This window comes from Pristiophorus japonicus, chromosome 3 (assembly GCF_044704955.1).
Source record: "Pristiophorus japonicus isolate sPriJap1 chromosome 3, sPriJap1.hap1, whole genome shotgun sequence".
Taxonomy (NCBI): domain Eukaryota; kingdom Metazoa; phylum Chordata; class Chondrichthyes; family Pristiophoridae; genus Pristiophorus; species Pristiophorus japonicus.
In genome coordinates this window covers 165,858,475-165,873,875 of record NC_091979.1, presented here as the reverse complement: position 1 = coordinate 165,873,875, position 15,401 = coordinate 165,858,475, and the positions used below count along the sequence as shown (strand labels likewise).

At 43.2% G+C, this 15,401-nt stretch overlaps 1 protein-coding gene across 1 annotated transcript in view; it reads right to left on the bottom strand.

Moving 5' to 3' along the window:
* Positions 1-15,401, bottom strand: part of LOC139259998 (microtubule-associated protein 2-like) — a 607,920-nt gene that overhangs the window by 78,416 nt on the left and 514,103 nt on the right. Inside the window, exons 11-14 of the mRNA XM_070876037.1 lie at positions 15,183-15,386; positions 14,786-14,917; positions 14,098-14,174; positions 4,396-4,569 (exon numbers count right to left, since the gene is read on the bottom strand). Of these exons, the coding sequence (XP_070732138.1) occupies positions 4,396-4,569; positions 14,098-14,174; positions 14,786-14,917; positions 15,183-15,386 (587 nt within the window). The remainder of the gene's footprint in view (positions 1-4,395; positions 4,570-14,097; positions 14,175-14,785; positions 14,918-15,182; positions 15,387-15,401) is intronic.

Sequence of the window (15,401 nt, the reverse complement as noted above, 5' to 3'; positions counted from 1 at the left end):
GATGGCTTGGTGTGCGGTCAGAAGAGGAGGACTAGGCAGGTAGTGCAGGAGTCCCCTGAGTCCATCCCGCTCTCCAGCCGGTACTCTGTTCTGAGTACCGGTGAGGGCGATGGTGGCTCTGGGGAGTGCAGCCAGAGCCAAATCCACAGCACCACAGTTGGCTCAGCTGCACAATGGGGGAGGAAGAAGAATGGAAGAGCTATCGTGGTAGGGGATTCAATAGTCAAGGGAGCAGACAGGCGTTTCTGCGGCCGCAGACGTGACTCCAGGATGTTGCCTCCCTGGTGCCAGGGTCAAGGATGTCACTGAGCGGCTTCAGGGCATTCTGGATGGAGAGGGTGAACAGCCAGAGGTCGTGGCCCACATCAGAACCAATGACATAGGTAGAAAGAGGGATGAGGTCCTGCAGGCAGAGTTTAGGGAGCTAGATTAAAAAGCAGGACATCAAAGGTAGTAATCTCCAGATCATTCCCAGTGCCACGAGCTTATGAATACAGAAATAGGAGAATAGAGCAGATGAATGCGTGGCTGGAGAAATGGTCAGGAGGGAGGGCTTTAGTTTCCTGAGGCATTGGGACTGCTTCTGGGGGAGGTGGGACCTGTATAAGCCAGATGGGTTGCACCTCAACAGAACCGGGACCAATATCCTTGCGGGGCGGTTTGCTAGTACTGTTGGGGAGGGTTTAAACTAGCTTGGCAGGGTGATGGGAACCTGAAAGTAGATTCAGTAGGGAGGGGAGTAAAGCAAAAATAAAGAAAGTGAGTTTGAAGGAGAGAGGAAACAAGCAGAAACAAAAGAGTAAAAAAACAAATTTAAAGGCACTTTGTCTAAATGCACGTAGCATTCGTAACAAAATAGATGAGTTAATGGCACAAATAAATACAAATGGGTATGATTTGATAGCCATTACAGAGACATGGTTGCAAGGTGACCAGGACTGGGAATTAAATATTCAGGGGTATTTGACAATCGGAAGGACAGACAGAAAGGAAAAGGAGGTGGGGTAGCTCTATTGATAAAGGATGGAATCACTGCAATAGTGAGAAACGATAATTGGCTCAAATGATCTGGATGGTGAAACAGTTTGGGTGGAGATATGGAATAATGGGAAAAAGTCACTGGTGGGTGTAGTCTATAGGCACCCAGCAGTAGCAACTCTGTTGGTCAGAGTATAAATCAGGAAATAGTGGGGGCTTGTAAAAGGGGAACAGCAATAATCATGGATGATTTTAACCTCCATACTGATTTGGACAAATCAAATTGGTCAGGGTAGCCTTGAGGAAGAGTTCATGGAGTGCATAATGGACGGGTTCCTTGAGCACTAAGTAATGGAACCAACCAGGGGGCAGGCTATCTTGGATCTGGTCCTGTGCAATGAGACAGGATTAATAAACAATCTCCTAGTAAAGGATGCCCTTGGAATGAGTGATCATAGCATGGTTGAATTTCAAATTCAGATGGAGGGTGAGAAAGTTGGATCCTAAACCAGCATACTAAGCTTAAATAAACAAGACTATGAAGGTATGAGGGCAGTGTTGGCTAAAGTGGACTGGGAAAATAGATTAAAGTGTAAGACAGTTGATGAACAGTGGCGTACATTTAAGGAGATATTTCACAACTCTCAAGAAAAATATATTCCAGTGAGGAGAAAAAGGTGTCAAAGAAAAGAAATAATGGACGGTATCCAATTAAAAACAAGGGCATACAAAGTGGCCAAAACTAGTGGGAGGCCGGAAGATTGGGAAGCTTTTAAAAGCCAGCAAAGAATGACTAAAACAATAATTAAGAAAGGGAAGATGGACTATGAAAGTAAACCAGCACGAAATATAAAAACAGATAGCAAGAGTTTCTACAGATATATAAAAAGGAAAAGAGTGGCTAAAGTAAATGTTGGTCCCTTAGAGGACGAGGCAGAGGAATTAATAATGGGGAACATGGAGATGGCAGAAACTCTGAACAAATATTTTGTATCAGTCTTTCCGGTAGAGGACACAAACAATATCCCAACAGTGGATAGTCAGGGGGCTATAACGGTTGGGGGGAGGAACTTAACACAATCATGATCACTAAGGAGGTGGTACTCAGTAAGATAATGGGACTAAAGGCGGATAAATCCCCTGGACCTGATGGCTTGCATCCTAGGGTCACTAGGTTGATTCTGGAGATGAGGGAGTTGACTTATGAGGAAATGTTGAGGAGGTTGGGCCTCTACTCATTGGAATTCAGAAGAATGAGAGGTGATCTTATCGAAACATATAAGATTATGAGGGGGCTTGACAAGGTGGCTGCAGAGAGGATGGTTCCACTGATAGGGGAGACTAGAACTAGAGGGCATAATCTTAGAATAAGGGGCCGCCCATTTAAAACTGAGATGAGGAGGAATTTCTTCTCTCAGATGGTTGTAAATCTGTGGAATTCACTGCTTCAGCGAGCTGAGGAAGCTGGGTCATTGAATACATTTAAGACAGAGATAGACAGCTTCTTAACTGATAAGGGATTAAAGGGTTATGGGGAAAGGGCAAGGAAGTGAACCTGAGTCCATGATCAGATCAGCCATGATCGTATTAATTGGCGGAGCAGGCTCGAGGGGATGTATGGCCTACTCCTGCTCATATTTCTTATGTTCTTATGGTAGTGGGGACATGGTCCAGGGGGAGGTAGGAGGAGGTGTCAGAAATTTGGCGATCACCAAACAACAACAGCGCCGCCCTTGTCAGCATGTTTAATGACAATGTTGGGGTTGGATCTGAGAGAGTGGAGTGCTGCAAGTTCAGAGGGAGATAGGTTTGAGTGAGAGAGGGGAGCAGTGAAATTAAGACGGCCAATGAACCATCGGCAGTTTTCTCTTTCTCATGGCAGCTGGTGATGTTTCTGCCATTCACACTCCATGTAGACTCATCTTTTGTTTAACTTATTCCATTACCATCTCATTTTTTCCCCATCATCCCTTTTGTCTCTTAATCTCTTCTGCCTTCCACCCTATCACAGACCTTCCCTTTTGTTCTTTCCTCCCCTCCCCCTTTCACTGCCCCTGCACTTCCTTAAGAATCTGTTACATCTCGAACCTTTCCAGTTCTGATAAAGGGTCACAGACCTGAAACATTAACTCTGTTTCTCTCCACAGATGTTGCTTGACCTGCTGAGATTTCCAGCATTTTCTGTTTTTATTTCAGATTCCAGCATCCGCAGTATTTTGCTTTTGTAAATGTACAACGAGTTTGTTTCTCGCATTGTTCAGAGCCTCTGGGCTTTGTGCTGAATTTATTTTCACCATTCTTTCTTTCCTGGCTCCTGAGATACTAAATGACTCCCTACTGTAACATGTATTCAGATGCTATATGGAGAATTAAGTGTAATGGATTGCACAGAAATCTGCATTCCAGCAGTAAACTGGAAGCCTATGTATTGTACTGAAAAATGTATTGCAGAGTTATCTAATGCAGTTATCACATTTCACTAATGTTTGTTGGAAGAGTGATGTTACTGGTTTCACCAAGGTTATACCATGGTGGTGGTTGTGGTGCTGGTTTTGGGGTGGGGGAGCGGGGGGCAATGAGATTTTTCTCTGGAAAAAAAGTGATCTAGATTGGAAAATAGATTTAGCTGTTTGTATTATTTTAAAATTACGCAAAATAAAGAGGTTACGTTTTTCACAACAAAAAAGACAGGAGCTCAGAAATTACTATAGCCGATATTAGTGAATGAACACTTAATAAATTCCTATGTCCATCATTTTAGCAGAGGTATTAGCCCATTTAAAGTAAACTGGTTGGTATCTGCATTAACACAGTGGAAAAACGAATTTCGTAAGAATGCATTAGGTGTCCCTTACTAATATCACCAGCAGCAATCTCTAAGCTACTAAAACCATTGGAAATGCCAGACGTGGCAAATTGGATTGAGAACATAAAGCAACTTTTGGAAGATGATAAATGAATTTATTCCCAAATTTCTCCCACCACTTTTGCATTGTTTAGTTTATAATATTGAAGAGGTATCACCTGTGGACCTATCCTCGACTTTCTATTTGAAGTAATGATTTTCATTCACTAGTTTAAGTAATCGAGCCCAGTCAGGGAATCTGTCACTTTAAAGGCAAGCCAGACTCAGGCAAGACTGCAATGAGAACTTTGTCATCTTAATTGAATGGTCAACACTCCAGCAATGCAAGTTTAAAGGTTATCAAAAATAATGAGTGTAGGTAAAACAACTGGCTGAATACTGAACATATTTCATGGATAACAACCTAAATATGTTGCCGTCATTTTAACAGTGGCAGACAATTACAAAAAAAACCTAACTGAAATAACATTATCCTATTTCCATTCCAAGCAGAAATACCAAAGAGTAAGTACGAACCAAGAATACTGTCATGGACCATTTCTTCATCTTACCTTTCTTACAGGTTGCTCATTCAATGAGTCCCTAGGGCCAGCAGATGAGGGTCGTGTGAGATAATAATCTGGGTCAACAAAGACTTTTCTAGCAGCAGAACAAGTAGAATTGGGTCTTTCAGGGAGGAGGGAGGATAATTTTGAGGTAGGAATCTTTGTTAGTGAAGATGATTTCTTGTCATGAGAAAATATAAAGCAAATTAAAAAAATAAGACAATGAACATGAAAATGGATCAAAATATTAAAACATAAAAACTTAAATTAATGTGTATAGACATGCCCTAATATTCTAATGAATATAACTGGAAACTACATGTTACAGCACCACTAATAGCCATGTTAAAGGTACGATGATTGTCTACCTAATCTCAGCTAATCATTATTAATGTGATAATTGAAGAGCACAACTTTTTTCCCCAAAGCTTTCATATTCTGTATAGTGTAATAAATTATATGATACAAATTTTCAGCAATCAGTAATTAAAATGATTGGCTTTAAACAGTATTGTCATTTTCTACACTCTAATAGCCAAGGCCTGTGCAATTTCTGGATAATTGTGTTTCATTTTACAAGCTGTTATAGCAATGATGTTGATTTTATAATTTATCTTTAAAAGTACTTTTGTTCTGGTTAAGCTGCTCAAAAAAACTACACAATACCAGTGTGACAAAGTACTTTAATAATCATTTCTTGGGGGGGCTTAATAAAATGTAATCTCAGTTATAATGGCACTCTCTCCATTTTGCAGCTTGTGCTCATGCTGTGTGTTATCAATCGAGGCTTTGCAACTATAGTTCACAATAACAATGTAAGTAACACAGTTTATTACTATCACTATGATGGAAAGTGCTTGGATATGCTTTAAATGATGCACCATATAGTGGGCTATATATTAATAATTATTATATGCTAATAGTTCTACAGCCTGCTACTCGTATTTTACCTTGATGGTCAAAAAATGTGAAGAAAACAGACCATTACTACAGTGAGTTAACTATGTGAGGAAGAAATATTTTTTTTACATTTAAAAACCTGCAAAATGCTTCTGAAACGTGTACATGGCAACTCAGAAAATCAAACTGAAAAAAAATTATAATGCACTAAAATGTTAGATATGTGTGGTTATTTTCTTTATTTCCTTCAACGTCATGAACAGAACTCAAGAGTTATGATTTGGGAAGTTCCTGAAAATCCCAAATATTGTTTACAATTCATAAAGCAATTAAATGTGCTGTCTCTGGAAGTTTACATTAAAATGCTTCAAAAGCACTATTTTTGGTTACTCTGTCATTCATTATTAAATATGCCATGATCATTACTTTTCATGCATGGTTATCATTTTTAAAACAAAAGTCTCTATATTATTGGATTACCAAATCTACTACATTGGGTGATTTGGTTGTAAACCTCTATCACCTGGCTTATCATCATGGAGCTACCTGACCCAAGGAGATGCCACTTACCTTTCCTATCCTCCTCAGGAAAGTCACTAGTTGGTTATTAGACAACTCAAAAGGTTTGGGCTCTCACTAATTGGAGAGCAGGTACCAGAACCTCCTGATGAGCAGCATGATCAACACTGCAACTCACCATAAAATGTATGGGAGTATTGCCACCATCTTCCTGATCACAGCATGTACACATTCCGTAACCCATCAAATGGCAATTCCACCAGATGGAGGTTCGGAACTTCAGCATTAGCTGTTTGCCTCTCTGTAACCTAAGCATGGCAGTCATCAAGCCCTGGATATATGGGCACGAATTCTTATACCAGCCTCCAGAGTACACTTTCCAGCAGCTGTCATCCCAAGTCTCAGAGTTTTCTCATCAGCTGTACAACAGGCTTCTGCTTTCAGCATTGTGGTTGGACTTGTACTGGTCATACACTTGACATTGCAGCATTTCAAATTTTCTAGAAGTCCAACAGTTTCACATGCCAGCTTTATTCATCACCAACTGCTTCATCCACAATCTTGTATGAAGGGCTTTGGTAAAGAGATAAGCCTGCAATAAGACTGATTTCCTCTCCATGGTACTTAGCGACGAATCCCCAGAAAACACAAAGGTAGCCTTATTTTAGCATTTTTCCCCCATCTTAATTTTGTTTCTGCTCCTGCACAGCCAGGTCCCAATTAACACCCAAAGTCTCTGCCAGGCCTGACACGAACCTACTCTTTCTGCCCATCCGACTCCAAAAAGGCATACACAGTAGCGACCAGCCTGCCTGCTATCATTCCTTGGCCTTACTAATTATTTTTCCATGTCGCTTCACAGTGCCAAGGAGCACTAGTCTCAGCAATTTGCAGTTTCTGCTGCAGGTCCTTTGTGACTTCACAGTTTAATTACTGTACACTTAGATATGAAGAAGAACACAAAATATGGTGAATGGATAAAGGGAGTTGCTGACATCTTCTAAATTGATGTATTTTAACTGAACAAAGATTGAATATTTCAGTGCAGAAAAAATATTTTTAATTAAATGTCCAAGTATGAGTGTGAACATGCTTCCTTGCGTGCAGATATGTTTTGAATGCCTGATTGTGAATGCAAGTGCTTGCCTAAGTATCAATGTGAATGTGCTTTTGTGTGTGTATGAGTTAGTTCTGGTAGAGTCTGAGTTTGCAGGAATCCGAACCCTCCGCCGCTCCCAGTCTAGGACCCTGTAATAACACCAGAACGCACTTGATGCCACTCATTCCTTTGCAGCCAGGGAGATAAGTGATTATTTATGCAACTGTCACAGAGTTGGGACCCCTCATCACAATTGGTGGAGAGACAGAGATAAATATTTAAGAGAGTGAGACATACAGAGAAAAGGTGAGAGGCATACAGAGTTAAAATCACACAGGACAGAGAGGACACAGAGTGAAGTAGAAACTGACACAAAGAAGGAAAAGGATAAAAACTGACTAGGTGCTATAGGAACAACAAAAGTATGTGAGGATCATACTGAGAAAAAAAAAGACAGAAACAGAGACACAAACCGTGAAAGATAAACAAATAGCAAAAAGAAAACAAAGAATTGGAAGGAAGTAGAGACAGCTGCAGGAAGAGAAAGGATTTTTTTCTGGACGGTGAGCAACACCACAGAAGATTAACAACAAATATGTTGAGAATTTCAATCCTGAAATTCCAATAACCCTTGTTACATTATAGCAAATATAATTTTATCTTTGGAAAGAAAGATTTGTTACAGTTTCCTTAGGTTTCCCTAATGGTTTACGATCATTGTGATGGAGGAGGGAGAACAGATTTGCATAATGTTTACATCTCAATATTTTGATATATCCTGATCTAACAAAATCTATACTTGTATTTTTCCTGAAGTGCACTGCTGTATATCTCCTATGTAACTCTCACTGCAAATGGCGAAACACTTTGGGCTGGATTTTCAGCATTGATGTTTTTGGGGCAATAATGGAGGCGGGGCGGGAAAGTTAGCGCCTGGGAACAGTTTGTGCCTCAGTTTGTGCCGGGCGCAACTCTTCCGGGCGGTGCTGCTCCGTGCCACCGCTAAACTGGACCCGAGGATCACTGCGGTGCGCTGAAGGCTGACCACCCGGCCCAACCTCCTCACCGTCACCATTGCTGCCGTTCCAGGGCAAAAAACGGAGCACAGAAGACCCGAAAATCTAGCCCAATATTACTTTATGGTGAGAGGGGTGCAAGTATTCACAAAATAAAATTGAGTTACAACCTTCTTTTCCCTTAACCTCGAGGCATTCCATATTATCTGGCACACCTGTTTTGATCGATAGATGATGGACCTGAACTTGCGCTCGGCGACGTAGCTAAGGAGTACGCCACCGACATCCAAACGAAATACGCATTTACCTCGAGTGAAGCCCTCTTCGAAAAGTTGCTTTGAAATGCTGTGAGGTTGTGCGTAGTGGCCCACGGATCCCAGGGGCTCACTTGGAATCACGAGAGGAGGTGCTCCTTTCACTTCCTGACTCTAAGCCAATCAGGAAAAATAGAAATCTCCGATGGGATAGCATTAAGCTTTGGAGAAGTCCATCAAATTGCCCCTGTTGTCTCTAATTGATTATTGAAGACCCTTTCCTTAGTTTGTGGGTATGCATGACCTTCTCATTGATGTTAAACAGTCATACTTTCATTTAATAATGTGCATTGTGAATCACAAAAGAAGTGAATGTGATGAATAAACACAAATCATATGCATTTTGTTTATTTATACAATGGTTTGTCTTCTGCTATTTGGCACAAAGCCTATACAAAAACAGATGGTCCCTGTTGTGTATCTGTAAAGCATGCACTCCCATGTGCCGCCACCAGGGAGCTCATCCCCTGAAGTCCCAAGGGATCCCAGCATCCCTTGGGAGCACTGTATATAAGCCGGCCCCGAAGGCCTGTTCCTCACTCTGGAGTGTCTTATTAAAGACTGAGGTCACTGTTACTTTAACCTCCCTGTGTACAGCCTCATCTGTCTTAGGAACACAACAACTGCGACGAGAATATGAATCCAACGCAAAGATGCAGCAAACTGTGGGCATCCTGGAGAAGGTCTCGGAGGGTGAGGACTGGGAAGCCTATGTTGAACGGCTAGACCAGTACTTTGTAGCCAACCAGCTGGACGGAGTAGGAAGCACTGCAAAAAGGAGAGGTGTCCTCCTCACAGTCTGCGGGACACCGACCTACAGCCTCATGAAAAATCTTCTGGCTCCAGTGAAACCCACAAATAAGTCGTTTGAGGAGCTGTTTACACTGGTTCAGCAGCATCTTAACCCGAGGGAGAGCGTGCTGATGGCGAGGTATCGGTTCTACACGTGCCAGCGATCTGAAGGTGAGGAAGTGGTGAGCTACGTCGCCGAACTAGGCGACTTGCAGGACAATGTGAGTTTGATGGCTACCTGGAGCAAATGCTCAGAGATTTTTTTGTACTGGGCATTGGCCACGAGACCATCCTACGAAAACTTTTGACTGTAGAGACACCGACCTTCAGTAAGGCCATTGCGAAAGCACAGGCGTTTATGTCCACCAGTGATAACACCAAACAAATGTCTCAGCACACAAGTGCTAGCAATGTTCATAAATTAACTGGAACTGTGTTTACGAGCAGAAATGTACAGGGCAGAACCCACGAATCTGCAACTGCCAGCAGGTCTCAGGTGACCCAGATGACTCAGAGTCCCCAACAAAGGTTGAATGCAAGGCAATTCACACCTTGTTGGCATTGTGGAGGCTTCCATTCAGCCTTTCATGCTGCTTCAAAGGGTATGTTTGCAAGAGCTGTGGAACAATGGGGCACCTTCAACGAGCTTGCAAACGAGCTGCAAGCTCTGCAAAACCTGCTAACCACCACGTGGCAGAGGAAGATCGGTCCATGGTAGATCAAAGCAATTTCGAGCCTGAGAGGGAGGAGGCAAATGCTGAAGTACACGGGGTGCACACATTTTCGACGAAATGTCCACTTATAATGCTAAACATAAAATTGAATGGCTTACCCGTAGCCATGGAACTGGACACTGGCGCTAGCCAATCCATCATGAGTAAAAAGATGTTTGAGAGACTGTGGTGCAACAGGGCAATCAGACCAGCCCTGAGCCTCATCTGCACAAAACTGAGAACGTACACCAAAGAGCTTATCACTGTCTTGGGCAGCGCCATGGTCAAGGTCATCTACAAGGCCACGGTGCATGAACTGTCACTCTGGATTGTCCCGGGCGATGGCCCCACACTGCTTGGAAGGAGCTGGCTGGGCAAAATCCACTGGAACTGGGATGACATCCGAACGCTATCACATGTCGATGAGGCCTCATGTACCCAGGTTCTTAACAAATTTCCTTCCCTTTTTGAGCCAGGCATTGGAAACTTTTCTGGGGCGAAGGTGCAGATCCACTTGGTCCCAGAAGCACGACCCATTCACCACAAGGCGCGAGCGGTACCTCACATGATGAGGGAGCGAGTGGAAATCGAGCTGGACAGGCTGCAACGCGAGGGCATCATCTCCCCAGTGGAATTCAGCGAGTGGGCCAACCCGATTGTTCCAATACTCAAAAGTGCTGGCGCGGTCAGGATTTGCGGCGATTATAAAGTAACTATTAATCGTTTCTCGCGACAGGGCCAATACCCAATATCCGCTACCTAAGGCAGATGACCTATTTGCGACGCTGGCAGGAGGCAAGACATTCACCAAGCTTGACCTGACTCCGGCCTACATGACACAGGAGCTGGAGGAGTCTTCGAAGGGCCTCAACATGCACAAGGGACTGTTCATCTACAACAGATGCCCGTTTGGAATTCTGTCGGCTGCAGCGATCTTCCAGAGAAACATGGAGAGCCTACTCAAGTCGGTACCATACACGGTGGTCTTTCAGGACGACATATTGGTCACAGGTTGGGACACCGCCGAGCACCTACAAAACTGGAGGAGGTCCTCCAGCGACTGGATCGCGTATTGCTGCAGCTGAAGAGGTCGAAATGCGTCTTCATGGCAACAGAAGTGGAGTTTTTGGGGAGAAAGATCGCGGCGGACGGCATTCGGCCCACAGACGCCAAGACAGAGGCTATCAGGAACGCGCCCAAGCCACAGAACGTCACGGATCTGCGGTCGTTCCTGGGACTCCTCAACTATTTTGGTAACTTCCTACCGGAGTTAAGCACCCTTTTAAGCCCCTACATGTGTTATTGCACAAAGGTGAGAACTGGGTATGGGGAAAAAACCAAGTAATTGTTTTTGAGAAAGCCAGAAACATTTTATGCTCCAACAAGCTGCTTGTATTGTATAACCCATGTAAAAGACTTGTGCTAGCATGTGATGCGTCATCGTACGGAGTTGGATGTGTATTACAACAAGCTAATGTTGCGGGGAAGTTGCAACCTGTCGCCTATGTTTCCAGGAGCTTGTCGAAGGCTGAGAGGGCCGACAGCATGATTGAGAAAGAGGCATTAGTGTGTGTGTTCGGGGTAAAGAAAATGCATCAGTCCCTGGTTGGCCTCAAATTTGAGCTGGAAACCGATCACAAGCCCCTCACATCCCTGTTCGCTGAAAACAAGGGGATTAATACTAATGCCTCAGCCCGCATACAAAGGTGGGCACTCGATCTATCAGCATATAACTATACCATCCGCCACAGGCCAGGCACCGAGAACTGTGCGGATGCTCTTAGTCGGCTACTATTGCCCACCACTGGGGTGGAAATGGCGCAGCCTGCAAAGTGTTGATGGTGGCGCAGCCCGCAGACTTGTTGATAGTCATGGAAGCATTTGAAAACGATAGATCACCTGTCACAGCCCGCCAGATTAGGACTTGGACCAGCCAAGATCCTCTGCTGTCCCTATAAAAAAACTGTACTGCATGGGAGCTGGGCCAGCATCCCCGTTGAAATGCAAGAGCCAATCAAGCTGTTCCAGCGGCAAATGAATGAGCTGTCCATTCAGGCAAACTGCCTGTTGTGGGGTAACCGCGTAGTGCTACCAAACAAGGGCAGGGAGACGTTCATCTCGGATCTCCACAGCACACACCCAGGTATAGTAATGATGAAAGCGATAGCCAGATCCCACGTGTGGTGGCCCGGTATCGACTCTGACTTAAGAGTCCTGTGTATGGCAATGCAGTGTATGTGCTCATTTGAGCAACGCGCCCAGAGAGGCACCACTAATTTATGGTCCTGGCCCTCCAGACCATGGTCGAGGATACATTTCGACTAAGCGGGCCCGTATCTCGGTAAAATGTTCCTGGTGGTGGTGGATGCTTTTTCAAAATGGATTGAATGTGAAATAATGTCGGGAAGCACCGCCACCATTGAAAGCCTGAGGGCCATGTTTGCCACCCACGGCCTGCCTGCCATACTGGTCAGTGACAACGGGCCATGTTTCACCAGTGCCGAATTTAAAGAATTCATGACCCGCAATGGGATCAAACATGTCACCTCGGCCCTGTTTAAACCAGCCTCCAATGGGCAGGCAGAGCGGGCAGTACAAACCATCAAACAGAGCCTTAAGCGAGTCACAGAAGGCTCACTCCAAACCCGCCTATCCCGAGTACTGCTCAGCTACCGCACGAGACCCCACTCGCTCACAGGGGTGCCCCCGGCTGAGCTACTCATGAAAAGGACACTTAAAACCAGACTCTCGCTGGTTCACCCCAACCTGCATGATCAGGTAGAGAGCAGGCGGCAGCAACAAAATGTAAATGATGGTTGCGCCACTGTCACGGGAAATTGATCTGAATGACCCTGTGTATGTGCTAAACTATGGACATGGTCCCAAGTGGATCGCGGGCACGGTAATAGCTAAAGATGGGAATAGGGTGTTTGTAGTCAAACTAGACAATGGACAGTTTGCAGAAAGCACCTGGACCAAACAAGGTTGCGGTTCACAGATTGCTCTGAACATCCCACAGCAGACACCACCTTTTTAGAGCCTGCAACACACACCTAAAGGATCAACGACACCATCCCGGACCAGGAAATCAAACCCATCATGCCCAACAGCCCAGCAAGGCCAGACTCACCCAGCAGCCCTGCAGGGCCAACAACACGCCAGCCCAGCGAGGGCACAGCCAACACACCAGAACAGACATTTGTACCGAGGCGGTCCACCAGGCAAAGAAAGGCTCCCGACCGCCTCACCTTGTAAATAGTTTTCACTTTGACTTTGGGGGGTGGGGGGGGTGGCGGGAGTGATGTTGTATATCTGTAAAGCATGCACTCCCATGTTCCGCCACCACGGAGCTCATCACCTGAAGTCCCAAGGGATCCCAGCATCCCTTGGGAGCACTGTATATAAGCCAGCCCCTAAGGCCTGTTCCTCACTCTGGAGTGTCTTAATAAAGAATGAGGTCACTGTTACTTTAACCTCCCTGTGTGCAGCCTCATCTGTGTTAGGAACACAACAGTCCCAATATCATAAAGCTAATGTAATTAACAGCTGACCTTTTTTTATTTTTACCATTCCCACTGCACGTTCCAAAAGAAGTATTATTTAACACAGTAAATTGTAGTTATTTTGATTTGCACAGTTTAACCTAAATACATAGATATTAAAGTAATTAAAGAGCACTTTAGCAGATAGGTAAATGTTACTGGCCTCTTTATAGGAACTATAAAAATCAATTAGGATGCTTTTCATGCGCTTTGGAATAAACCTAGCTCAAAATTAATACAATATTGTCATCCCTTCCCCCCTCCCCTTACTCTGTGCAACAGGCTCCAGCGTCTGTCTGCACCAGCCGTAAACATTTTGAAGGTAATTAATACACAGTCGATGGGCAATTAGCACAACTTTTCGCCAGCCGTTGATTTCAATGGGGAGGTGAACGTACAGCGAAGCTGACGCGAAGTCGGAAGTTGACAGTTCGCAAGTTTGGGATTTAGCACAAATCCTGAACTTGTGATCAATTTCAAAGGCGGTATGATGGCGTACTCAGATTACAAGTGGCAAGTAACCATCCTGTGTACGGCACACTGCAGATCTATTATATCTACAAATTAGAAATAACTCAAAACAATCTGAAAACTAGAAAAAAAGGCAAAACACATCCAAAAATAAGAGGTTATTTTCAGAAAATAGATCATATGTATGGATCATACTGAACAGTTTAATATCTGTGGCTTTGATATATACATCTATCAAAAAAAGTGAATTGTTTTATTTTTTTTAAACTGAAAACTTCAAATACTGTAAAAGTTGTCCCACCTTCCATAAAACACATTGTATTTTTCAGCTAATTTACTTACTGTGATTCTCTCCTTGGGTTGCTTAGCAACAGAGAATTTCTGGTCTATAATATATGCACCTTCAACACTTCCAGGAACTAGACAAAAGGAATATTAATATTAGAATATAGCACTATAGACCAGATAAATGTGTCATTATGATCAGGATATAAATCAAGATGCATATGAAAGCAAAAGACATTTAAAATCATTGTTGTCATATAAGATGGGAAGCAAAGTAATGAAGTACAAATTATCCAAACTAACAAATAAAAAAGATCTGTGGGGAGGAAACCTTAGTATACATAATTTAAAAAAATTAAAGCACGTCTTAAATAACAAATGGAAAACATATATTGCATGTAATGCAAGTTGTACCTGAATACCTCTAAACACGAGAGAAATTAATGTGAATGAATATCATGATGCAGGCTGCAACACTTTCCCACCAGCACACAGCAATCTATACAAACTCCCACATTAAGAATTACGTCACCACTTCAAGGTTAAGACCATTGTACTTGCAAGCTTGTGCACGACAAGCATGTGTGATCATGACTGCTGTAGAAAACAAAAATGAAAAGCGCTGAATACAGATAAACTTGCGACAGCCCAGCGGCTGAAAAAAAAGTAACACAGGTAAAAAGCCAGTCTAGCAATGAAGTAAAGTCCATGTTTGCCAGCCACATTGCGGTGTTTAAACAGTCACCTGTCTGCTTCCGTTTAGTACAAGGAACGTGAGCTGGTCTATGATATCTTACAGCTGGTTTTAAAATGATTTTCCTGGAAGGAGACCGGGTCTGAATTTCTGATTTTTTAGCAAGTTCAGACTTCTTATATGCTGTTAGAGAGGAAAGACAAGAGCAAATATATGAGGACAGAAACAATGTGGTAAGTCAGGTGGAATGTTCAACATCCACTTTTCATTAAAGAAAACAATAGAGAACAATTTAGAAAATTAGATATTACTACTTCTGGTTATTGTTTATTCTCTAAAATTTCTACAGTCAAATCTCAGAATATAATGCTGTTACATAGGCACAGTACAAACACCTCACATCACAAAAATGCAACGAGAAAACAAAAATTGCTTCCATTGTATGAACCTTTTCTCTTCTTTTTGTCTTCTTTGGAGACTGCACTGATATCTTTTTTAATTATTTTTCTTTCAGGTGTGGAAACTCTGTTTTTTCCCGTTTTTAACACCTTTCCTTTCCTATGTTTATCCAAAGATGGGCTGCTGAATTCCTTCTCTGCTTTCTCCTGTTTAGTAACAGCAGCTGGTTGTGTTACTATGATACTCTCTTCATCTGCAGAATTAGAGT